Here is a 26,448-nt window from a genome sequence, read left to right as displayed (position 1 = left end):
AGTTGTTTTATCCATCTGAATGAGGTACTTACTCCTCGAATCATTTCAAGCTATGCTGTTTGAAAGATATGATTATTTAGGAGCAAATTGTGATGTGCATTGTGGAGTTCAGTAGTATTCCCCCATGCATGAAATGAAGTAGGGGTAGGTAATAAAACAAACATTTTTAGGAAAAGTAATTATTTTATGTTAGGCAACTTATTAGTTTTCTAAGTCCCAAGATGATGCTCAGTGAGTTGTAAACATTCCATCTTAAAAATTCTAACAGAATCTCCCCCAAAACAGAAAAGAGAAGTACTCTGAAAATGCAACAATCAAGAGAGTCAGGGATTTTTATCCTAATTTCTTCGACTTATTTCCAAAATGAAACAGAAAAAAAGAGTATACTTCATCCAGTCATGGATGACACAGAGGAAAATAGGTCTTGCAAAGGAAAAATATGAATAACTATATATGAAGCAGGTGGCAGCTAGGGTCTTGAAGATGCTGGATACTATTTTTAAACCCTGCTTTCTTGCAAATTCTGAGGCAATTAAAAAGAATAAGATAAATAGGTTGAAAATGATAACAGAAATATGTTTGTCTTATCACATTCTGACTAGTCCACTTGACTGAGGAGAAGGATTTAACAACAGCGTTATACATCTGTACCCAACCCACTGCCTGAGAGACAGATTGTGCCTGATTTACCCACAAGGCAGCAAAAAAGACTCAGGGAAGAAACCATTGTGGGGAAAAAAACCTAAAAAATCCAACACAAAACTGAAAGGTGGCATACCCAGGAAGGGATGTTTCTAACCACCAAAATAAGGATGCAGTCAGTGCAGATAAGAAAGCAGCTCTTAAACTGTGCTCTTAAAAGCTTGGCAGAAAGCAAACCCAAAGCAGCATGGCTGTGCTGAAATGAAATGAATTTTTCACCACAGAATGGCTGTGGTGAAAAGTCTTCTCCTCTTCATGCTACCTGTTGGTAGTGCCATAGCTCAGTAACCTCAAAAGATGAATTGATTTTATCAAATACCAAGCTCCTGACCCATATTAATGAATGGATTCTATACAAACTATGGGGGATTTCAGGCCTGTGGAAGCTGCAGGCATGAAAATGACACAGTCAAGATTCCACACTCATATTCCTCATAGTCCTCATATTCACAATTCCAGCCTAGCCACCAAAAGATTTCAGAAATAGAGTCCCTAAAGAAACTCCAAGTATTGAATAAAACTAAATATTTAATGTTAATAAATATTGTACATTCCTCAGAATTAATGCAATTTCTCCAAACCACACACATGTAATTCTAGAAGCATCAACTCTCAGTTCTGTAACTGTTCAGACTCACTACATCCCCTCCTTCCATCCAAGTAAATGCCCTTCATTTGTCCTTTAACATTCAGCTACTATTTTCAGGTTGTTCACAAAATAAAGGCAGCAGAAACATCCCATGCACAATCAATCACAATTAAATAACCTTCAACTAGTCATCCTGCCTAAAATAAAACTCCAAAATATATTTGCAAATTGTATCTGAGAAGGCAACAGTCTGCAATCAGGACATGAGACGAACTTTAATTAAACACATCGCTATAATTTATTTGCACAGCTCTGAAATTGAGGCTGAAGGCAGCACTCAGCAGAGCATAAAAGTAAACTCAAGCTGGTTGTAGATCAAAGCTGGACATCAACAAACGTGAAGAAAGCTGCAAATATAAAACTAGCTGATCTTTAAAATTAGAGAAAAGGAAGAAAGGGAAGGGGAGATAAGGGAGCTGTGCCAAATCCTTTGTTGGTGTAAACTCTGTTATGCTTTCTGACCAGAGCTGTTCCCATTCCAGCCAAAAGTTTCCTTCAATAATCAGGGAGCCACAGCTGTGGTTGCCACCACCAGGGTCCTGTTGAGCACATCAGAGACAAAATACCCATCCATAATATATCTTTTATATACTTCCTGTATTTCTAAAGAAATGTTAATATCCAAAGTTGTCTTTCAGTCTTTTTCCTTCAACTCGGTTCCAGGCAAGAAAAGTGGCAGAGACTGTCTGAGCCCAAAAAGCAAATAATTATGTATCTGGATTAACTGAAGATTATTTTTCTCTGTTACAAGACTAAGAGGTGCTTCTGACCAAAAATGTCAGGGAAGATTTGTATCAGAGAACTTCAGTCTTGCTATGTGTTTTACCTACAAGCCCTGCTCCTCAAACAGATTCATGATATCTTCATGGTTGCTAGCACTTTACAGAGGCTCTCTTTTCTTTGCTTCAATATTCCTGCTCCCACAATAGAATTCTGGAGCATTTCAATACAATATGACTCACAGTGCCAGCTTACAGTCAGAAAGGGTTCTTGTGTCTAGGTTTTATTACATAAAATTGCATGCTGCATTACAGTGACAGCTAAAGCTGTAATTTATTCTAAAACAAGAGAAAAAAGAGATGTCCCTTAACCTCAGCTGGATGGAGTTTGGCCTTGCAGACAGAGTTCAGTCCCAGACACATTTCATGTAAAGCCTTCCCCCTGGTCCCACCTGTCCAGCTCTCAGAGTCCCATCAGACAGGGCTCTCCTGCAGCTGCCCCACAGCTTCCTTTTGCTGGTGCTGGACCATTTTTGGAAAGACACTGAGGTTAAACTTCTTTGCTTCCCTGCTTCTTACAGTTTATTGCAAGACTTTTTTCCTCCCAACTCCGAGGGAGACTGAATCAAGATCGAAGCCTTTTTATAGCCTACAGAAAAGAGCTCTTCTGTATTTTATGGTTACAGAGCCCCCAATAAATCTGAACTGATACAACTCAGTTCTCTTTTTTTTTCCACTTTATTTTTTCTTATTTTAGTTTTCACAACCGCCAACTCTGTCCCCAATCATACTCTTTGTGTTTCCCAAAAGGCAAAACTAGTACTTAAATATTACTTCTTAACTCATGATGTCCAGCAAGATATCCAAACAACATCTTAGGGTAGGTTTTCTTCATATTTTCTATTTTCTTTCTAACTTTCTTACTCTATTTTACATAATACATACAAATCTAGCATTTCAAGTTTTTGACATAAAACATTGTTATTTTCAGACACATTAAATTGACATTTACTTATTTTAGAATCTCTAAGAACGTCTTTTGTTACAAAAAAATTGAAGGACATGAGATTATTAGATGCCTAAAATACTATCAGAAATATTATTTCAAACTTTCATTAAGCAGTGCTGATTGTCACTTCACTAGTGACAAAATTTTATATCCTAATTATTCTTTCTTGTATGTGTTTAGTATTATTCATATCCCCCTCTTTTTAAGAGCTAACTGCAAGGCTATTTAGTAGCAATAGTCCCCAAAGCATAAAGTCACATTGCTCATACTTTCCTAAGAAAAAAGAGTAATCTGTATTTGCCAGCCTGCTTGGTTTAGCTTATTCAGAGGTAATTATTCATGCAAATATACATTTACAAATTACATAGACTGAGGATAAACTAAACAAAACAGAATTAGTCAGCTGTGATGTGGTATCTTAAAAAAAAATAAATCATAACCTACATATGTACACAGGAAATTATAATGATGTGATTTAAACTTGGCCTTAAAATTTTCAGTGAAAGGGGTTTATGTCAGAATCCATTCCCATTGTGTCTGAACTCAACAAATTCTCAAGGCTTGGTGGAAATTTCCTTGGTTTCTGTGAGACACGGGGAATGAACACAAGACATTGAGAGGCTGCAGAATGTCCTCCAGTCATTTATATCTCACTGAATTGAAACCAGGCATTCCCTCCTAGAGTAGCTACAAGCATTAAGCCCTTAAAGAAGAAGCTTGGAGCTCACAGAAGTGTCTAAAGCACTTTATCCACACCCAGGCTCTGCAGGACAGCTGTGGCAGGGATGGATCCAGCTCAGCTGGGCAGGGGAGGGACCAAACTGAGCTGGGGGAGCTCCCTCCACCTGCTCAGAGGCTCAGGTGAGCTGCAGGAGCTGTACCCACCCACCCAGAGAAGTAAAATCATCTCCTGTCTGAAATACCAGCTCGTAAGAACATCCTGTGAATGCAAACGCCACCACAGACACAATGTGTACAACTGGACTGAAACACTGGAATGTGCTTCGGAATCTAAGTAAAACCAATATATTTCATTCTATAACTTAGAATGCATTTGATATTTTAATTCCTTAGAGACAGGTGCTTCAGCTTTGTCCAGTTGAGTCAGTTTGGCTGCATCAACACAAAATGTCCAGAAAACAGCCTACAATTTTCAGTCTTCCAACCTGGAATGCATGATTCAGAACTGTGCTGGTTTTGGCTGGGGTAGAATTAATTTTCTTCACAGTGCTGTTATGGGGCTGTGTTTTGGATTTGTGCTGAATGCAGGGGTGATAATGGAGATTATTTTAATTATTATTACTGAGCAGGGCTTGCACAGAGCCAAGGCCCTTTCTGCTTTCCCTGCTCCAAGTAGGCTGGGAGTGCCTGGGAGGTGACACAGCCAGGACAAGGGATGCAAAGTGACCAAATGGACATTCCAGACATATATAACAATAAAACAGACACCTACCTCAAAGAGGAAAATATTCATTCATATGTACAAGGGGAGGTCATCCACTGCATGCAGAGAACACTTGAACTTTCAAAAATGTTGGGGAGAACTCTTATTTTCTGGATTACAATAAATGATCTTTCACAAACTACTTACAGCCCTTTCTTGGCCAAACATCATCCACTTCAACATAATCAGGGAGATGGCCAACCATGTAATGATGCAAACACAAATCTGAGAGTTAAAGCAGCATTTGAGCAAACAATTTTCAGAAGCAAATATGCAGTTGTGAAAAGGAAAATGACATCTTTTCCATCTCCTGTGAATCCTGTTGTTTTGAGTCATTGCACAGATTTATAGGTCTCTAAATTACATCTGTAGAAAAAGGACTGGAGAAAAATAAGTTCTAAAAATATATTCAGACAAGAAAAGGACTCCAATAAAAACAGCAAATGTGCCTGAGTAATATCAGATTCAAGTGGCTCAAATGATTGACCAGGACAAGCATCTAGATATAGAGATACAGCTGTTCCTGAGAACAGCTCTCCTCTGTGATTAAACAAGAATATTTTTCTGGTTTTCAACCACCTAACATTTTAGAAGCAGACTTATTTTACAAGAAACCTGTAGTGTGTCATTCCTGTCTCACAGATAAGAAAATTGTACAGGGAAGAAAAAGTTCTTTTCTGTTTCAGGCTTTCAAATTTTGCTTTTAAAAGTGCACTCAAGCTTTTGGAGTTGATGTGCATCCTACATTGCCCAGTAAGGTAAAGGTTTTACATGGCAGCACCATTTGGCTTTTCTTTCAGAGACCTTAATTTTGAAAATTTTGCCTATAGCAAAATTAGTAGTTCACCTTTATCCCATGAGTTTCCGAAGATTAGAGTGAAGGTTCTCCTGAACTGTGTCAAATTTCACATAGGTATTTTGAACATTCATCTCTTAAGTGTGGGCAGAAATCTCCCATAGAGATTTGAGAACTTGGTTCATGTGCTCCCATAGCAGGGATGGAAAAACTTGGAGAAAAAGAGGAAATCTCATGCAAAGGACAGAACCTCATTCTTTATAGAGGAGTTCCCAGTAAACCTCATCTTGTACAGTGGCACCTCAAAAAAAAAAAAAAAGATGAAAAAATTTTTACATCATCTAAAACATATGGGAAAGTCTGAAGAGATGCTGTTATCTGGACAGCTTGACTGGAGGAAAGAGGAACCTGCCCTGACATCATAGAATTGATTTTATTGCTTAAATCAAAAGCTTTGCCATCAGTGCAGCCCATCCAGAGCTCTGGAGCTGGACAGAGCTTCCCTCATCTTCCACACAGCCTGGAATCCAGGTCAGCCTCTCTCAGCAGCACAGAAACACTCAGTATTATTGCAGCAATACCATTTGATGGTTCAATTCCCAATAAAAGCAGTCAGGGACATTGTTAGAGAACTATCAGTTACCACAGAAATCTGTGCTCAATTCCCTCTCTTCACCCCTTCTGATCCTTCCTGCCCCGGATCCTCAACAATCAACAAAAAGAAACTAGAAACAGGGAGCTCAGTGTGTGTGTGCTCTCATAACTCTGATTCCAGCACAGATTTCCCTAATGATCCATCTTCCTGCAGTCACTGGTGCCTTTCCTTGACTTTAATAAACACAAGAGACTCAATTCAATACACAAGACAAAGAACAACAGTCACCATTAGCAATGTCCACTACTTTTAACTTCTGCAGAGGGGGTTCCCTCCATATTTCTTCAATTGCCTCTACATTTTTGGTACCTACTCCACAAACATTGTCAACAATTTATCTACAGAGTCTGCAGAGAAGATGGAACAGTTTAATTCAAGCAAAGCAACCCTACAGCAGCAGTGAGATCATCAGGGAAAGACCTCAATTCAAAGAGTCGATATTATCCTCAAAATCCTGAGCCTAATGTTGTCCATAACTGATAGAATTTCTCATCCTAGATTTCCGTTTGTGACTTTACATGATTATAATGTTCTACTTTAGCCTCAAGACATATAAGATTTAGTGGTAAAAGGGCAATGTGGACAAAAACACGATTAAATTTTCTTGAATAAAATGTTTTGTCAGGAAACGGATGCATTAATTCTTTTTCCAGCAACATAAAATTTCTAGAATTTTCCTCCTAATTCATTCCCTAAAACATCTCCCAGGTGAAGACTGTGCCTGGCAAGCCCTGACCTGCAGCAGCAGACACATCCCTCCTGGATGAGAAGGCAGCAGGACCTTTCTTGCATATTTAGCAGCTTTGCTCTCCCTTAGTTGTAGCCATGCCAGACCTCCTCCATCCTTACTCACCCTTCTGCCCCTTCAAGGCACCCGAGTGAGGCAGTGAATCCTGCAGCAGACAGGACTAACTCTATATGGTAACATAACTCAGTGGAAGGAAGATAAATTCCTTGAAGCACCTTCTTTCTCACGCACACCTGCTCTTGGGCCAGTCACAGCCTGGTGATTGATGAGGCACCTTCCCTTTGAACTGCAGAGCTCAGGAACACCAGAAATAATTGTGAGAATAAAACTGATAGAGCTCAGAATTAATTCACATTAAGGCCCTCTAAATTAATGAGATAAACACTGTAACTAATATTCATTTCATGAGGTTAGACATGAGATTTATTTCTATTTAGTGGGAGAGACAGCACATCAGACAGAATAAAAACCTAAGGATGTCTAAGAGAGAAGACCAATGCATTTTCAGCTTTATTTACTTTGCAGCATTTTTTATTTATTTATTTGAAAAGAGATACTTCTCTCCTGGGATTGCAGTTGGTAGGTGGAGGCTTAAATGCTGTATTTCCAAACAGATTTAAAAGGGAATTTCTGAACAAAAGTTTTTTCTCAGGACATTTTAGTCTAGCCAGTGAAGAGGCTCTGGCATTTTGACAGTTTCCATACACAGTCAATGCACTATCCAGGTGCCAACAGCACCTGGATACCAAACCTACACTTGCCAATGGCTGCTGTCTGGGTTTTTTTTTTTTTTTTTTTTTTTAAAGCTTTTTATTATTCTTCACATTTTTAAGATTTCAGTTCTTACATACATATATATATATATATATATATATTTCAACCAGCTGTATCACAGCATCACTTTTTTTTTTTTCCGACCTGCTCTGAAAGGTTTCAAAAGGTATTTGCTTCAAAGGATTTTCTCTGAGAGTCATCTTCTTCTTTTTTTGGTCTTTCCTACTACCAAGGCTGTGTCCAGATTTAGAGCATTCCTCAAAGCACTCTCCAGAGAGGTACATCCTTTGCTCTTTAATACCAAAGTTTTTTAACAAAGAAGTCAGACACGCTGCAGTTCTCACCAAATTATTCTTTAATGACAGCTTTATCCTTAGTGTGGGTTACATTTAAAACCTCTCAAAGATCCTTTTTTTTTTTTTTAAGTGAGAACTTATTCCCACTCTTTCATGTGCTCATCTTAGAAGATATTTAGACTTTATATCACCACATCCTAACAGAGATAAGGAATCTTCAGACTTGTTTTGGATTTTCAGTGCTACTTTCATTTCAAAATAATAAAAAATATTTTAACAAGGAGACAGAGGCTCCCACAAAAAAGCATCCAATGAACTCATATTACTACATGAGAAGAAAGTAAGTTTTAAGATTTTGACAAAATGTTGTCTAATGCTGATTGTAGTAGCTGTTCTGGTAGGTAGAGAGAACCCCTAAGATAAAACACTGCTGAGGCTTCAAGATTTATCACACTCCATTGAAAATTAAAATAACTGCTGGTGATTATTTTCAGCTGCCAGCTTTAATTCACAAGGCACCACCATATTTAGATTTTTGTTTCCTCCAATTTAAAAAATAATCAAGTGAAGTATAGCAGAAGAGTGATTTTTTGCCTTTTAAAAAACTATTTGATTACAGCAATGGTAACCCATATTGTCATGGGTTCCTAATGCCAGAGCCTGCCAGGGTCAGAGCCCTGTGCCCATACTGCTCCCACACACATAATGTTTATGCTCGCTAAAATGGAATCTGCCTTCAACTACAGATGCTTTTCTATTGCTAATGTTCCTGAAGAGATTTTAGGACTTGCTTCTCTTCCTGAAAAACTAACTTAAAAAAATGAGAAGCAGCAATAGTTTAACCAATATTCTATTTTACAGTCACTCATAACTACCAGAGAACTGAGCAGCATTTTAAGCAGTTCTTTATTGTTCATGCATGAAACTACATTTGTTTTAAACAATAAAGTTATGTAAGTAGTTTTAGGGACAAGTATTGAGTATTATATAAATACAAAAATATTTTGTTCTTGTTCTTTTATCAGTTATAGTTGTTTCTTATGATGTTTTTCTCATAGCAGCAATTTTTTAAAAGCTGATATTTAATAGTCCCTCTGTTGAAGGAAATTTTTGTTTTTTACAGCGCAAGCAGGATTCCTTTGAGACAGCTTTAAACCTCCAGAATACTGAAGAAATTTAAAAGGAAAAGATCCCTAAAACCCAATCCCAAGAGCTCAGAGGACAAGAAGCTTTTTACTTGAAAATTCCTCCTCTGAGTAGAATATTGCTGTACAAACTTAAACAGAGATGAAAGCACAGGTATGTTATTGGTAGGTTCAGAAGAAGTTACAGAGAGAGAGAAGATGGCACTTGAAAAGAAGTGCCATCTTCTCTCTCTGTAACTTCTTCAGAAGTTACAGAGAGAGAAGAGAAAAAGAAAAACATGACTTGGGATTGGGCAGAAAGGTTTCCACTTGACCTGAGTACATTTGTATTGAGGTTTGAACCAAACACCATTAATAAAGAGTGAATGAAGAGTGGGGTGGAAAAAATCCTGACTGGGTGGGCACCGACCCAGGTATCCACTGGACTGCAGAGGTGATGCCAACTCAGTGGCCCTGATTATACCATAAAGATTAAAGAGAAAAATCCTCTTTGGAGACCCATTCAATTGCACAGATTTCACTGCTGTTCTCTCATACTGACTGCTAACAGACAAAATTAACTCTGCTTAGAAATGATGTAATTCTCATTTATTTCCACAGGAATTCTTCTTGCACTAAAACCTAAAACAGGCACCAAATACTCCTCCTAAGCCCTCAGGGTTTGCACCCGTTAGCTTTTACCATGTAGTTGGAATATAAATAATTGTTATGGTTCAACATTGCTCCCTCTCTAATATTGTACAGAGGCTTCACTAAGAAATGCCTTCAGCTGATTCTGTGCAGTGGCATGGAAGTGCTCAGTGATCTGTTATGTCTCGAGATACCAAGATGCCTCACCTTTTGCTTTTTTATCATTTAAAAAAATCTCATTTATTATTAATGGTATGATTACTAAAATGCCATTACTAATATTTTATAAGTACAACATCAGGACAGCATTGACTTGCAATTATAAAACAGCAAAAGGCTCTGCAGCAGCAGCATTTGCATCTTTGAAACCCCTGCCTTCAATGACACAAAAATCTCCCAGCAATATTAATATGGGCTTTGAGCACGATGAACTACTATTATTTTTAGAGAACTGTACAACTTTATTTATTAATGGTTATGTGATATATGCCAGAAAACTGACAGGATGTTCTGCAGGACATCTCTTCAGTGATCGCTTTTGGAGCCCTTGCCTGCAATTTTAAATTATATAACCTTCACATTGCATTTCACAGCTTTCTATATGTAATTATAACGGAGTGGCAGCTATGCTGTAGTTAATGTTGAATGTTGTTTTCTGCTTAAAGGTCAAGTCTATTCTAAAATCCATATTCTTAGTGAGATTGTCTTGGAAAATTGCTGTGCCTACTTGGTATGCAGAGCAGTGGTCTAAATTATGATTATTTGTGGAAGAGGTTTCGGAGAAACTCTTCTATAAATAAAAGATAAATAAAGCTGCACTAAAACTTCTAAATGTTACCAAAAAAAATCACATGATTTTTCTCATTTGTGTGTATGTGTTATTCAACCTATAGCCCTAACCATCTGCAAAACTGATTTCAGTTGCTAGGGATTCATTTTAGCTAGTGCATGTCTCTTCAGAGAAGAAATCTTCAAAAATGTTAATAAAGATAATAATGAACTAAATTTGGCATGCCTAAAAGAATTAAATGCACACATGTATCAAGATTCCCTCTAGCTTGGTATTTTGCACCAATGTGCCATCAAAAATGACTGAAAGACTTAGGAAGAGATGCTGCGATTATTTAACCCAAATTAAACGCGCTCTCTGCCTTTGGAATTCAAGATGCACTAGTGAGCATGCTGCAGAAGGCTCATTTAGAAATTCTGCCTGGGGATAAAAATAACCTGGGAAGATTTTAAAATTTTCTAAAACCAACCCGCTGACACCAATCTTAATTCTGAAATATGGTTAAGGAAATTACCACTGATTAGCTGGAGGGAAGAGAAAAGATAATAAGGGTGCACTAATCACATTTCCAGCACAATGAAACCGAATCAAATGAAAGCAAGCTTTGGGGTCAAGGACTTCCTGATGCACCGTCCCCTCCAGAGGAATTCCAGACCTTTTGGTGCAGAGCAGGAAATAAAGAGAGCTGCCAGTAGCAGCAGCAAACAGGGCTGTAAGCCTGAGTAGGGAGGGGAGGGGACTGTAGGACACACAAGTGGGACTGTAGGACACACTCCTGGCAGGAGTGGGAAAGGTTAGAGGAACAGGCAAGTGGAGGAAAGGAAGACTCCCATCTTCCTGCAAAGAACCTGGGAAAAAAGGGGATGGATGGGGAAAGGAGGCATCTAAAGACAGCCAAAAGAAAATGGGATACTGGATAAGAAGTGGGCAAACTCCCTTCCTTGTGAAAGAGGATCTGACAGCCAAATCAGAGTCCTGCTTCCCTTATTCCCCTCTTGCCAAGATTGAAGAATGATGGGAAGATGACTGAGTGAGCTTAACAGATGGGCTTGTACATCCCAGATTGCTTCAGGTTGCATTAATCTCTGTGGTGGGCTCTCATTTAGCTGAGAAAATGTCACCAAAACAAACGAACTGGAGCAGACTGAGACGTGACCAGCAGATGCAGCAAATCTCTTCTGCATGGTGTGGGTAGAGGCAGGCAGGCAGCATTCCCACTTGTCTGCTCCCTGCAGCCCCTCCAAAACTCATCAAAGATACCCCTGGCTGATTGAGTATAAATGCCTCAGATCATCATCAGAGAAACCAATAGGAACTGGGAGTGTGGATGATGGCAGGGAAGTGAGGTGACACAACAGAGGAGTCAAAGCAGCCAGGGGACAGGGACACAGCAGTAGCCAAAATACAAAATAGACATAGTCAGGTGTTGGGAGAACTGCCTTGGAGATGAGCACAACTCATTTCTGTCCATAACCCCTCAAATATTTCCTGCCTGCATGTGCATCTCCATTTCAAGAACATGCCAGTACTTCTACGCTTGTATCCTCTCCTGGCTCCTGAACCAAAACAGTCCTTTCAGTACATGAAAGCTCCAGGAAAGAAACAGGATGTTTTGCTGGGCTTGCTGAGAACATCCACGAGGATGGAAACAAAGCCCAAACCAGAAGAGAGGGGCAGCAAAGGAACCAACAGGGATTTGGTGCGTTATTCCAAAAGAGGCAGAGTAGTGAATCATGAGACAATGCCACACAACAGGGGACACCAAGACACCAAGTTCAAAGCATGAAAGCAGACTTAGGATTGCCAAAAGTTCCTTAACACTTCATAAAGTAAAGAGTGAATAAATTGAAGGTGAAAGGAAAGTGAGGAAAACTTCAGGTCACACAGACATAATTTCAGAAAATGCATGTATACAAAGCAAATACCATTTACATTTTGCTTTAATTAGGCTGTCCTTGAATGTTATTCCCACACACCAACCATTACATCTGCTAGGACTATTTCCAGTTGCTAAAGAAACAGTGGAGGGAGCAGACAAACATTGTGGACATGTGTTTATTCCAGAAGCTGCTGCACTCAGCAGAACTGACTGAAACCAACTGTTCAGTGCGCCCTGAGTGCCACCCAGGCTCCTGCAAGCCCAAAATATATCCCAAAGCCAAATATACCCCAAAGGAGAATATATTCTCCTCTGGTGCATTCAGGGATCACCACACCCTGTCACACGTGGGCTACTAACACCATTTAACAGAGTGGAACTGAAGGGGGACACCAGATTTCGGGGGTTTGAGCCCTCTCTCATCAGCTCCTGGTGATGTTCCCCATCTCAGCCCCCTCCACTCCCCAGGGACAGAGCACCCCCACAGCTCCTGGATCCCGAAGCTCCAGGAGGCAGGAGCAGCACATTCGGATTCACCACACCACCCTCACTTGGAGACTGGCTGGATACTGTCTGACAATGCATTTTGCTTTAATGCATAAATTTGAAGCAATGTAATTTCCATTTATATGTGCACTCTGCTGGCCAGAGCAGCTTTCCTGTTTTTATCAAGCAGACAAAAGGTTTAAGCTCTATAAAAGGTGGCTGATATTTAAGTTTTAATAAAAATATATTTCAGGTATGTCATTCTTTCCTTAGGCTGACCTAGCCTACAATATATTATTTACATAACTGCTGCAATATCTATTTCAAAAGTGACTCGACAGCCCTCTCCAGAACTGTAAGCTGCCCTGCCTGTCACCATGATGGGTAAACACTGTCACCTTTTCACAGCCCAATGAAATACAGAGAACTAGTAAAGTGCACCATCCATCACAGTGGCACTAAGTAGGTTTGTGAAGTAGATTTCAGATCACAAATGCTCACATTTTTACTCACAAATGCTGTTTAGACTGTTACCAGAAAGCACAAATTGGATGGCTCATACACAATGGCCGTATGATGAATGGACATGACAGGTGGTCAAAGAAAATGAGTCTTGCTGTTCTACAAATAACCTTGTCAACATCAAAGTGGAGCTGTAGCTCTGCTGGTAGCCAGACTGCAGTAGCTTAATGGTTTTATTTGCTTCAACTTCTAGCAAACCAAACAGACAAATGAGATACAATGAAGCAGCAGCATCGAGGCAGTATTAGCAATTCAGCCTGATTAAGTGACACATAATACGAATTTTCTGCTAAGGATGTGCCACATTTGAAAGAAAATTATTCAGGTTATGAGTAGCTGTTATAAAAATACCTGTTCACAGGAAAACCCTCATGATTTTGCAATCACAAACCACTGCAGGATATCCAAAATACGCGACTTGTAGCTCCACTGCAAGCAATCAAGTCACTTTCTGATGGCTGAGCCCAGCAACAGCCACCACCTGCTACTTCTCATTTAAAGTTTTTCTACTTCCATTAGTTTAAATAGTAGAGATTAGTGTGTAGGATTGAAAGTCAGGAAGGTTAGATCAATACCAACTTACCTGTAGCCTAAACAAATAGGAAAATTTCCCTTTTAGGCAAAAGCTCCTGATCCAAGGACATTTCAGGTAGGCTTTTTGAAGAACACATCTCAAGTTTTGTAAGGGTGCTGAGGTATCTCAAAGAACTGCCTGTAAAACCATGCAGAGAGTCATTCTTTGGCTCCAGTGCAAGGCTGGAGATTTGCCAAAGCCAAGGTCCAGCCCCTGTGATGAGGATGGTGTGCGTGATCCTCATTTGTGCTGAACTCATAAGAGCAAACTGCCCTGGAACATAATGGAGAGTGGAGCCCATGCTGCTGGGAATAACAGCAGCGTTTTTTCCCGGAACATTGGATTTCCTTCAATCTGATGAATTTGTTAGCGCCGCATTGACATTCATGAAATAAAACCTCAAAGGTCACAACCATTCCTCTCTCTGATTACAGGTACTCTTACTAAGTTACAATGAGAAAATAATATTAAATATGGAGTTTTTAAGTGATATGAGAAGGCAACCACATTCATTATCACATGGAAAAGTTAAAGCATGTATCATGCAAGTTAGGACCTCTTCTTGCCTACCTCATTTTGCTTCTCAGCAACAAATTTGAACTGGACAGAGCCCCAGAACGAGGCTGACAAGACTCAGCATGGACAGTAGGCATGTTTAAATATTAAGATGTCCACAATCTGTTCCTTTCTAGTCTGTAAGTGTTCTAAGCCATGAACAAACATGTCTTTTAAGTAAGACAGAAAGCAAGATAGAAACCCCCAGCTCCAGTGGAATAATACAATATTTTTGAAAGGAGGAAGATGACAATAATGCAATTAGCAGTGAAATTGCAATTTTTATATTTCGGAAATATTTTTTAAGATTTATACTATCTCAGCTAGGAAGGTAAACAGAAATCATGGCTCCATTGTGCACTCTCAAAATATTTAGTCAGAAGCTCAAGGAAAACAGACAGGGAAGACAGTACACAGCAAAAAACAAGATAATCCAAGATCTTATTTCACTTGGCAAGTAACACATCCAAATAGGTAGAATCTTTTTGCTGACAAAACTTCCTAGAGTAACTGCAGTAAGATAAAACTACAAATCGGTGTTTTCAAGAGGAAACAGAGCAGATATGTCAACTGAATTGTCACAGAAGAAACTATGTGAGATCCACAACCATAATTCAGAGGCTCCAGGTATTAGCCCAGCACTCCCACCAGCCTCATCCTTCCTACAAGCATCCCTCAAACCAGTAGCACTCATACATCAGCAAGGATAAAGTGAAACTCTAGACACAGCTTCCATATTTTTACACACAAGCAAAATGTGCCAATTCATAAACAGATACTTAAAAAATTATGGACATTGTATAATTAGATTCACATAGATATATGTGAGTGTATATCTATATCAATCTCCTATGAAGTATTCATAGATATAAGGTTGTAAGGTTAATTAAGATAAGTACAATTGGCCACATCATAATTCACATAAATATGCTTATTTTAAGGTTAGGCATTTCAGCATATTTTCAATTGGATTTGATGATCTTAGAGGTCTTTTCCTGCCTAAATAATTCTGTGATTCTATGTGTAATTTTCCAGTTAGGCTCAGTAAAAGCTATTGTTTCCTAACTCTATTTCACCGCAAGTGACAGAGACGAATGGCCACGTTACCTCAAGAGTTCCTTTGGCAGAATAAGCTGCGTACGAGTACAGGAGGTCCTGGCTGTGAAGTGTTTTGGGGTCTGTGCTGCACTGTTGTCCACTTGGATAAAAGCATTCCCCGCTGTTTTGCAGAGTTACTGTGTTTGAAGCAGGGCCTGGCAGGTCAAGCAGAACGGAGTAATTCACCAGCCGGACATCCTCCAGGCCTTGGGAACGCCACTGACCCTGGATTTTCACTGCAAGGTCTGCATCATCATCCCCTCTGGGGAACTCTAACAAATCTCTGAAAAAAACCCCACACAAGTAAAGTTTAGTTTATTTCCCATCAGGACTCTTGTAGTTTAGTATGCATCAGCACATGACTTTATTAAAAACATATCATCAAACATGCAAAAAAATATACAACTTTCATATTTTCTTACTAAGTATGAGACAAAGGCAACTGTTTTTTGGGAAATAAAAGTAAGAAAAAATGCATGTATAGGAAACATACCCAAATGAAATAAAGAATCCTACAGATATTATCACAGTAACTGTTTCAAAATTCACACATCATTTGCTTATCAAATTTCTAAAAGAGCATAAACTTAACCAATCTTTAAACATGAAGAAGCCAATCTGAAGTAACATCTCAGGGATGTCAGGGAAGGCACGAAGCTAAAAATTAGTTGTAATTATATAGTTATAATTACATGTTTGGCTTAAATTCATCAAGGAAAGCAAATTCACTAAGCAGAATGGAACTGTTCCCCCAGATGTTGTGCTCACTGTCAGCAGGTTCTTCACATTTCCTACCTGCACTGAAGGATTACCTGAGCCACCAGCTTGGACAGTATAAGAGGCAAACATGGGAATTATTTTGGCAATATCCACTGATGGTCAGTGAGAACTCATACAGGTTGGTCTGGGCTGGCATCACTTTCAATACTGGCTGGCACAGGGGGCACAGGATGAAGGCACCAAAGGACCACCCTCCTCCCTAGCACATGCCAAAGGATTCCAGATGCTGAAATTATTGCCATGATAAGTTCAGAGGATGGGATTGCTGAAGGAGCAACTGAAGGTTTCCTCTATTTATGTAGGCAAGCAGTCATGTAAGCAAAGAAAGACAGAAATAAAGTTCATTACTCAAATAAAAAGCACTACCCACGTGCAGCACAAAAATCGTATGGAGTATTTGCTGAATTCTGTGAAGTTGGGTTTTTTGGTTTTTTGTTTTTTTTTTTTTTTTTTTTTTGTGTGTGTGTGTGTGTGTGTGTCTACAAAGCTCTCAGGACTGAAAAGAAGATTAAGGATCACAGATGTATGATTTCCAAGCACAGAGATACTGACGCTGCCTGAAAGTCTTGGCCACAACCTTCTCTTCACAAAAAGGCCACTAAACCTAACTGCTTTAAGGTCCCCAACAGAACTTCAAAAAACACTCTGGCTGTCTTGCACACATCAAAAATAAACAGCTGAATAATTTATAGTATTTTTGAGCAAGCAGTAGGTATCTGAGAATCCCACCAGGTTCTTTCCAGGTACCCCTGCAATATCCAAAACCAGCTGCAGTGTTGCAGGTGGGAAGCTCCTGGCTAAAGGTACTGGCACTGCTTCTAGAAGGGTCTGCACTGCCCCAAGGGAGAGCCCCAGCAAGCAAAGCTTACGATGGAAGTCAAGCACAAGGGCTCCCTTCTCCACCCATCTTGTGGTTGAACATTTGAAAAATGAACATTTACTGCCTAGATAACATCAAGGCCTTAAAAGGGCAGAAAGTAAAATTGTAACATCTATTACACCTAGAAATGGCTCAAAAATTACCTTCTCCATTGAAATGCCTGATGCCCATCATCACATTACATGGGCAGAATGATTATTCCAACATGCAAAAGGCTTTTTTTAAACAGACATATTTTTGTATAAATTTGGTTTTTTATAAAATATATTTGTTCAAAGCAATATGCTGTATCCCAAGCTGCATTGCTCCAGCAAGGCTATTCACACACAAAGTTCAAAATCTTTACAACAACACTGGCCTTATGTTGAGACTTCAGGGATCCTGTCAGGAACAATAACTGTCTTGCAGATTTAATGTTTTTAAATTATCTAAAATAAGTCTTCAAGCAGTCTACACCACACAAATGACTTAATCCAATCTGCAGTATATTACAAGTTTCCAATTTCATCTCCTGTGCCTGCTAATGTAATGACATAAACTTGGGCAGTGCAGAAATACAGAAAGTTGTTTGATTAACACAATCATTAATGGAATATCTGCATTTCCCTCATGTGATAGAAACACTAATAGAATAAATAATTAAAGAAACTTATCCCAGGCCAATAGGGTTATGGCACATTGTAACCAGAAGTATTCAGTCACAATAAAAGGAATTAAGCATTAAAAGAGGAAGATACAAAAAGCAAATTGCTCCCTTACTAATAGAAGTTACTTTCCCCTTCAAAATTAAATCAACATGTCTTTGAAACTTTTGTGACAACATTTCTGATTAAGTTACAGAAATGATCCCATTCACTATTTACTCCATAATGTCTTTATAGCATGTTAAAATCAAATTGCAGATTATGACCATACATATTTTACAATAAATCAGCACATATTAGACTACTTTGATAAATCTTATGAACAACACCAGAAAGATTTTTTCTTCCCAGACCTATTACAATAGCTGACTTGCATTTGCCTTTGATGCTGACTGCATGAACTTAAATTGGTTAGAGGTAATGGAAGTCATTATTTTTTTCACATACAAATTGCATAACAAGTAAAATATGCAAAACCAGTATTTCCTAAACCCAGTCAAAGTCAGAAAATTGTCAAGTTTGGCAGTTCAGCCTGGAAGAGTATCAACACTTTACATGCACTTAACAGTTCTTCTTTCCAAATGCTCAAATTATTTAATTCCTAGAACTTGCAGGGCTCAGAGAGTTCCAGCAGTGGATTTCATCAGTGGGGAGGAGCAGCCCCTCAGGGTGAGGATGTTCTCAGCTCCCCAAGCAGCTGCATGCTCAGAAGGAACCAATACCAATGCAATTGCCAATTTCCATTCACAGCACTGCCTCGGAGAACTTCAGCCAAATTTTTGACTCCCTTTGGTCACATTAAAAAGATACTTTATTCAGGCATTTTTTCAGGTTCATTCAATGGGAATAACAACAAAGTTTATGGGCACATCTCTGTTGCTGTAAATGTACATAATCCAGTGAAGTGAAGCCACCACAGACTGAAGATTTGGTCTCAAATCAGAATCAACACTAATAAATGTGATAATGCCAGTCTGAACACTCCTGTGCCTTTATAGGATGTTCTCAGAGATTTCCATAAATTCCTGACCTTTACTTTCTAATACAGATCAGTATGGAACTAATGTACATCAGAACGCGACAAACTCAGTTCTTGAGCATTCTCCTCCATCTCAAAAGGCTCAGTTCCTGAACTCAGAAAAAAACCAGGTAAAATTGCACTTAAAACCCAGAAAGTTCACCCTACTTCACTTGAGATTTCCAACTTTGATGTGATGAAAAGATCACCACTGCTGAAGATTCAAAGTCCTTAACCTAGAAGAATAATTATAAATATGTTGAAAATACATCTGTAATAATGCCAGGGGTTCTGCGGCCTCTGCAGCACCAAAAGGCTACTCTTCACCAGAAGATTATAGAAGATAAATGAACACACACACAAAATATACAAATTTAATTTTCAATTTGGTAACCATGGGGAACACAGACCTGCCGTGCCTTAATGGAAAGTCATTTGCTAGAACAGCACCTTTAGGCACAGCTTGCCAAAGGAGAGAACAAGGTATTGCAAATAAGCCAGCTGGGACACTGAACCACCACTCAACAGACACTGAAAAATTACAACAGGTCACTCTAACAGCCAAGAGATGGAATCATTTAACTGTATAACACAATTACTTCTCAGACAATCCTATTAAATTGCTATAAAACCCCAAGAAAAAAAAATGGAATTGCAGAAGGATTCTACAGATTCAATCTGAAAGATCTACAGGGACAAAAATTCCCCACAAATACGTAAAACTTCAAGTGTGGTTGGTTTGGTCAGTTTTTTTCTTTTCGGATTTACCACCTGTACTGAGCATGGGGAACAGCCTACACTTCCTGGCCTACTATGAAAAAATAATCTGAATTCCAGTTTTGCAGAGTTAGATGTTTAAGTGCCTTATTCCCATATTTTGACTGTAAATTTCCACTGTTTTCTTCCAGTTCACCAAAACTGTTCATAAAGCAACTTTTTAGGTAACAGCTAACAACAAATGGCATTTTGGAATTTTTACAGATTGATTTTTCAGCTGAGTAGCTGCTCTCAGATCCTGTGAGTTGCAATGACTGCTCATATTTTGTAAAGCTGCATCAGATCAAAGTGTTCTCTTGTCTAACACGATGCTCCCAATAGTAACTAGTGGCAGATAATCACAGAAGAATGCAGGAAATGCATCACATGGAGTTATTACATTTATAGCCTCTCATGCAAATATATATATTTTTTTTAACTTCAAACTTTGTCCAGGCTGAGTTTTAAAGATGTTTTCATATGTTGAGGATTTCAGAGCTCGTTTCAGTCCATTAAGAGCCGAGCTGTGGTACTCACACACACCAACTGCTCAGCAGATGCACCAGCAGCATTTCCCACACTTGCAGAAAGAGGAGTTATTTGTGTCCATCACACACAGTGTGCACACACAGGAAACACCACCTGCCCAAGCCACATCTGCTTCAATTTTAATTACATGTTCCTGTTAATTAGGGCACTCCTCTGGGCTGGTCTCCAACCTGCCCGGTTGGATTTCCCATGGTTTGAACTGATGGGCACAAATTTGCTGCTCCCAAAATACAGAAATAAATAAATTCAGGTCCAAGAGAGGATAAATATTTTTCAGGAGGTGAGAGAAACATGCTCACAGTGCAAAGAGGCGCATGCAGGATCCTGAAGCACCTCAGGTTCTTCAGGTTACATTGCAAGGTCACCAGCACCTGCTGCAGAAAGCTGATCTATGAAATGTCCTGTCACATCTACCATTAGTCTTCATATATTCTGGATATTCTGGGCATATTTCAAACAATAATAATAACAATTAACCCCTGCTCATTCTTGGGCAACAACTTACTGCTTTTGCTGTCTAAGGGAATATTTACAGAGCTGCACCACAAATTTTACATATTTTACAATATACATTTTAACATGCTTTAACATAAAGAAGTACAATTCAGGCTTTTAACAAAAAGGACTGTGATTTATGGCAGCTTTTATTCTCACAGACACAGAACAAATTCAATTCATGAAATCATAAAAAATAAGGAATGTCAGAAAACAGAATGCCAGCTCTAGATTTGGTTGTGCAGTTCTCTAGCAAAAATAAAAAAACACTTTGTAATTTTTATTTTTTAAAAAATATTATATGTACTGTGGCTTTCAGGTATTTCCAATAAAAGGGTCATAAGCTCTCTCTTTAGAAAGCCATACTAAGAGAAAACAGAGAAATACTTTTAAACAAAACTTTATAGTATTTTTGCACTGTGTTTAAGTCCACCTGGGTATTAGACTTTCACAGGGGTACCTGGCCATATGTATCTTCTCCTATCGTGGTATAAATTCATGCAGAACTGCTCCAGGGCAAACCTCTCTTTTTCCTGAGAAGTTCTTTGCCATGGGATTGAAGAACACTCTCAGATCTCAGCCCCTGCTGGCTCCCAAGCTTAACTCTTTTGTACATTTATGCTTTTTCACTGCAGGACTACCAAGTTTATTGCTCCAACCCATCACATCAGTCAAATGCCTTTATACCTTTTTAAATAAAACTCATGGGGACAGTGCAAATCTCACTTTCCAACACCATGATCCAAGCCAAACTTGCATTCAAGGCAGATGGTGGAAGGCATTGAAAAATGACTGATTCACTCTCTGACTCCACAGTTTATTGGAAAACAAGCAATTCTTTGTTCCCCTACACTAAACATTGCAAAGTCATGAACTGGCCATAGGTGAGCCTTCCAAAGCTTTTTATGTGACATTTAGCCAGCACCCAAATCTTCCAAATACTTTAGAACATTAGAGGGCCAATACGAGATGAGCAAATCACTCAAGGGGGGACAGGTAGGCAGAGACAGAGCTAGGAACAAAAACCAGGTTGGCTATTTACACTTGTGGCTTCAGTTATCACAGAAAGAAACAAACAAACAAACCCCAACAACATAAAAAAACCCCAAACAAACAACCCACAGATGGTTATCACTATCCATTTTAACAATAGTAAATTAACCACAGAACCCTTAACATGGAGAATGGCAGCTCCAGTCTCTCAAATTGACTATTTTATCAGATCCTAACACTAAATTCCACAGAAAGAAGAGAGAGAAAATAACTTTTACATTGTGCACTTCAGCTCTAAAGAAGTCACTGCCACATTCAACTGCTCCCTTTGGTTGCAAGAATGACACACTTTCCTTTTAGCAAAGCATGGAGACCTTGCTTTTCCCTAACACAAAACTTCAAATGCTTACCATAAACTGGACTGATCTACTCCTCATACATTTATTCTATTTACTACAATAAATGGCTTTCAACAGATGAGCTGGTAAAAAAAAAACTCTTTCAAAATACGTACACAATGAAGATATCTACACAGGAAACCTCTTTTATTATTATTAAAGGAACTCTTGTTTGAAAGATGATCTCTCACAATTATGCCATTTTCTTTCACTATCAGTAACATGCCCATAACTACAGTTTTCTTATTAACTTTCACAGTTGTTAAATTTCAGTCACAAGAGACAGGTTTTCCTCTATGGTACAGATGACAGTGAGCATGCATAACATCACAAACTGAATCTTTGTGCAATTCCATCTAACACATTTTAAATAAGCTGCATGCTTTAACCTAAACCTTTCTTTTGGGCATACAAGGATACCTTAGCCTCTGTTTTATACACAGCAAAGGGAATAGATAATTTTATTCGGAGCTTATAGATCTGATTATTTAATGAGGAGTTTTACTCTATTTTCTCCTAATGGAAGGCAAGCAGCAGCTCCAAACAGCTGCGCCCTGCATTTTCCAGCGGGTTACAGCGCCGAGGGCGATGTCGAGCCACAGCGGAAGGAGGACGGGGAAAAGACAATCCCTCACCTTGAAATGTTTGCATATAACCCTGCATTCACTGGCAGAGCACTGACCCAGCAAAACTTCACAACCATATCATCTCCTTTTCTTCCCGGACCACAGGGAATATGTCAGTGTCTCAATAAAATGTGACCAGCTGCATAATCAAGTCCAAGTGGTTCCTTTTACTGTCGGAGACAATTAGGTTTACTTCCAGCAAGGAGACCATTTCTGTGTGGATGTGAATAGCACTGGATGGTTCTTTTTCTATACAGAAAACCTATTCACACACACAAAAAAAAAAACAACCAAAAACCTGAAACCTTGCTTTTTATACAGAAAAATCTGCGGATGAAAAAAAAAAATCTCAATACTGCTCAACTGGCAGTATTTTATTCCTTTCAATGGCCAATCATTAGATTACACTGTGAACTCTGAAGTAATTACACTGAATGTGTCATTCTGATGGCATTGCACATCTTTATTGGAACTGTATGATCTAACTTTTAAATAATTCCCCAATTCTCAAAGGACAAGGAGGAATTGAAGAGGGCATGCTAACGTCAAAAAAAACCAATCCACAAAACCCAACAAAAGACCACAAAACAAACAAACAAAAACCCCACAAAACAAACAAAAAACCACAAACAAACAAACAAAAAAAAACCTCCAAGCAAAACCACAACAACTTAGCATTGCTTAGAAAAGCTACCCATTATTTAAAGATTGAGGATTACTTAGAATTAGATAAATCCCAAAATAAATGTTTAATTTTTAGAATTTGAAAAGGATCTAAAAAACTTTAATTTCTTTAATGAATTTCAAGAAGTTAACATGATATACAGGAAAACCTAAGACAGCCACAAGATGATGCCATGTAACCTTCCTGTTATCAGCTTCATTTTTTTATCAGCATATGTTAATTTGCTAATGTGATTCTAATAGAACTGCAAAGATTCCTAGCTGATATGTCAACTTGCATATTTTACAAAAATATTTAAAAGTTCAGTAGAATGTATTGGTTAAAATGAAGACTGCAAATTAAAAGAAAAAAAAAGGAGAAAGGGTAAAATACCATCTCCACATGCTTATGTAAGCAGAGTGTTATCACAAATGCCATATCACATGGCTTAGTTCTGATAATCTCCATCTCACCAGCTGAACTGTGTTTCAGATGCATTTGTTTTTATCTGAAAACACTGACAGCTTCCAAGTGACCCTTCAGCTCTAATATACAGCTGAGGAAATCAGCACTGATAACCAAAACACTGTCCTGAAGTTATTTACACTGCACCACAAATCCAACTGCTTGTGGATAAACTAAAAGCTCTCTCCAAAGGAGCAAGCATAAAATCTTATAAAGACAGGCTTGGGAAGAGGCCACAGGAGATCATTTGGTTTGAGGCAGGCTCAGCTCACCCCATTGCCACTCCAGGCATTTGTTTTCCTGCCCTTTTCCAAAGATATAAACCTCTTGTCCATCCTAAATAATCACCCTGCTGTATTTAGACACGCTGCATTTTCTCCTTTCCCCCACTCATGTTGAGAACAGACTAATGTTTTTCTTTCTGCAAGTTTTTTTTTACATACATAAGGATTGCTCTCATGGCTTTCCCTCAACTGATCTTCTCTCAAAATCAAATTTCCTCAGTCTTTTCATCCATTTCCTAACAGCTACTGCTCCTGATATCTCCATCTGCCCTCCTTCACCTCTTCTGGCCCCTTTCAAGCCTGTCCCCACTCCTCTTGAAGCAGAAATTCAACAAAAGGCCATTCTGAATATGCCATTTGCACTGAAAATGAAGGATTACTATCCAATTATTGTCTGCCTCCATAAAATTCAATTATTATCCTTCTGCTGTCCTTTATTTTGATTTCAACTCTGCACCTCTGCAGTGAGTTCATCAACTCCTTCAGCTCTGCTGACCTCAAAGTGGCCTCATCATCTCATCAGTCCTTTGCTTCAGGAGGGAATGGTCCTGAATACATCTCCATGGACTGTATAAAACAGGTCAGACTTCCAAAGTGCTGAGAATCCACTGTTAAACATGAATTCACCTGCCCCCACCCCAAACTAAAAAGTTCCCAAAAAGACAACTAAGCTTCAATGCTAGACTTCCAGAATTGTTCTATCTGCCTCACACCAGATTTCACTGTACACAGTGGGGACACTAGAAGGATAAACTTTTTAAAGTAGGCAAAATTGAAAGTATTTGCTTGGTCAGTTCTAAGCCTCTACTGATGTCAAGTCTGGGGCTGATCAGAGGTTTGGATTCCAGAATCATCACTCCATTTGCAATGAGAATCCAGTAGGTTTCCTCCCAGTACAGAAAATCTCTTGAAACCATCTGCACAGTCCACTTCAGGTCCATACAAAAAGGTCCTTTCTGTCCCTTCTAAGGTTGAGATTTCTAGAAAAGTGATAGGAAAGGGACCTGACCTGTTCCTTCTCTAGCTCTTCCTTTGGCACATTTTGTATGCAACATTCCCTGTTGACACTGGCATGCCCAAGAGTACCTCACTTCCCCCAAAGCCCCAAAATTTATCCACATTTCCTTGTCCATTGCAGACTTCTGGCCCTTCTCTAGCTGAAAATAAAATAAACCCCACAAAGTGTCCCCAGAATAGCCGGTGCTGGTTTCAGGGAGTAACACTTACACGGTCTAATTCACCTTCAGCCTCTCTTATGATCTAGCAAAAATTTCAAAGCCCATTTCTAAGTGAACAGAGCACAAATAAAAGACCAAGGCAACAGCAATATGGAGATGTTCAGGAATTGGAATTCAGGTTGAAAAATGTCCCCTAATTCAGCACAATTTGATGCACAATCACCTGAACTGCTCACTGCCAGGACAGATGGATGTTGTGGTCTCATGATGGTTCAACCCAAAGGCCAGAGTGGGGTGGCTGTTGCTAGACAGTAAAAGTGCTCTAGTCCAAAGCTGCAAAGTCAATTACATCACTGGGGGAATTAAAAGCAGAATTGTTATATAACAATGGACAATTTCTGCACGTTTTTCTGGTCTTGTTTTTTGTAAATATCAATCTGAGTTTGCTCTTGATGTGGTCTGTTAAGAAGTCACAGACAGACAAGAGGACACAGAACAGGATTCAGAGATTCATCAGTGAAGCAGGTTTTTACTGGGTACCCATAGACAGAACACAGTCAAGTTATCTCTACTGCAGAAAAGAAGTCAAATTATCTCCACTGCTTCTTATATCTACCATGAAGACAAAGTCATCTATTAAACTATCAAGTAGCTGGAGGAATTGTGGGAGGCAGATGGTCTATTTGTTACTAGCATGACATGACTACTTGTATTCTTGGTAACAAACTACCTACGTGGACTATGCAGACACAACATTTCACCCCCATGTTTCTTAAAAATCTGTGACATTAACACATATGACACACTCACTGGCATATAAAAAGGATAAATATCACAATGAAAAAAAAAGTAAGGGGTTCAAAGTCTAAATATATTCAATCAAGCTGAATCATAGCAGCGTCAGACTTTTTAAGCAGGGGACAAAGAAAACATCAAACCACAACTTTTGCAGTGTAGCCACAATCAAAATTGTATGAACAGAGGAAACAAAAAGAAAAAATAATTGGAAAATTGTAGCTATACTTGAAGCAACAGGCACTACAACAGAGGTATCTGTAAAGACTGTGTTTTGGGAAAACTGAAGATAAACTGAATTTTTGTGTTTTATTGGAAACCTTCAGAAAACAAATCTACCTTACTTAGCAAATGCAGGAACCCAGTGAGTGTTTCACTGCAGCCTAATGAATATTGTGTCCCTTCTTCAACTTCTCCTTCCACTCACCCCCAAAGTGGTTCAGATTTACAGC

The 26,448-nt window shown here is 38.9% G+C and overlaps 1 protein-coding gene across 8 annotated transcripts in view; it reads right to left on the bottom strand.

The window, feature by feature from the left end:
• The window catches only part of NAALADL2 (N-acetylated alpha-linked acidic dipeptidase like 2), a 400,688-nt gene that overhangs the window by 161,225 nt on the left and 213,015 nt on the right, over positions 1-26,448 (bottom strand). For all 8 annotated transcript variants that reach the window (XM_030954170.1, XM_030954173.1, XM_030954172.1 and 5 more), the window contains one exon: positions 15,481-15,754. In XM_030954170.1, coding sequence (XP_030810030.1) covers positions 15,481-15,754 — 274 coding nt within the window. The remainder of the gene's footprint in view (positions 1-15,480; positions 15,755-26,448) is intronic.

This window comes from Camarhynchus parvulus, chromosome 9 (assembly GCF_901933205.1).
Source record: "Camarhynchus parvulus chromosome 9, STF_HiC, whole genome shotgun sequence".
Classification (NCBI taxonomy): Eukaryota; Metazoa; Chordata; class Aves; order Passeriformes; family Thraupidae; genus Camarhynchus; species Camarhynchus parvulus.
The sequence above is the reverse complement of the archived record's forward strand: the minus strand, read 5'-3'. Positions and strand labels throughout refer to the sequence as shown.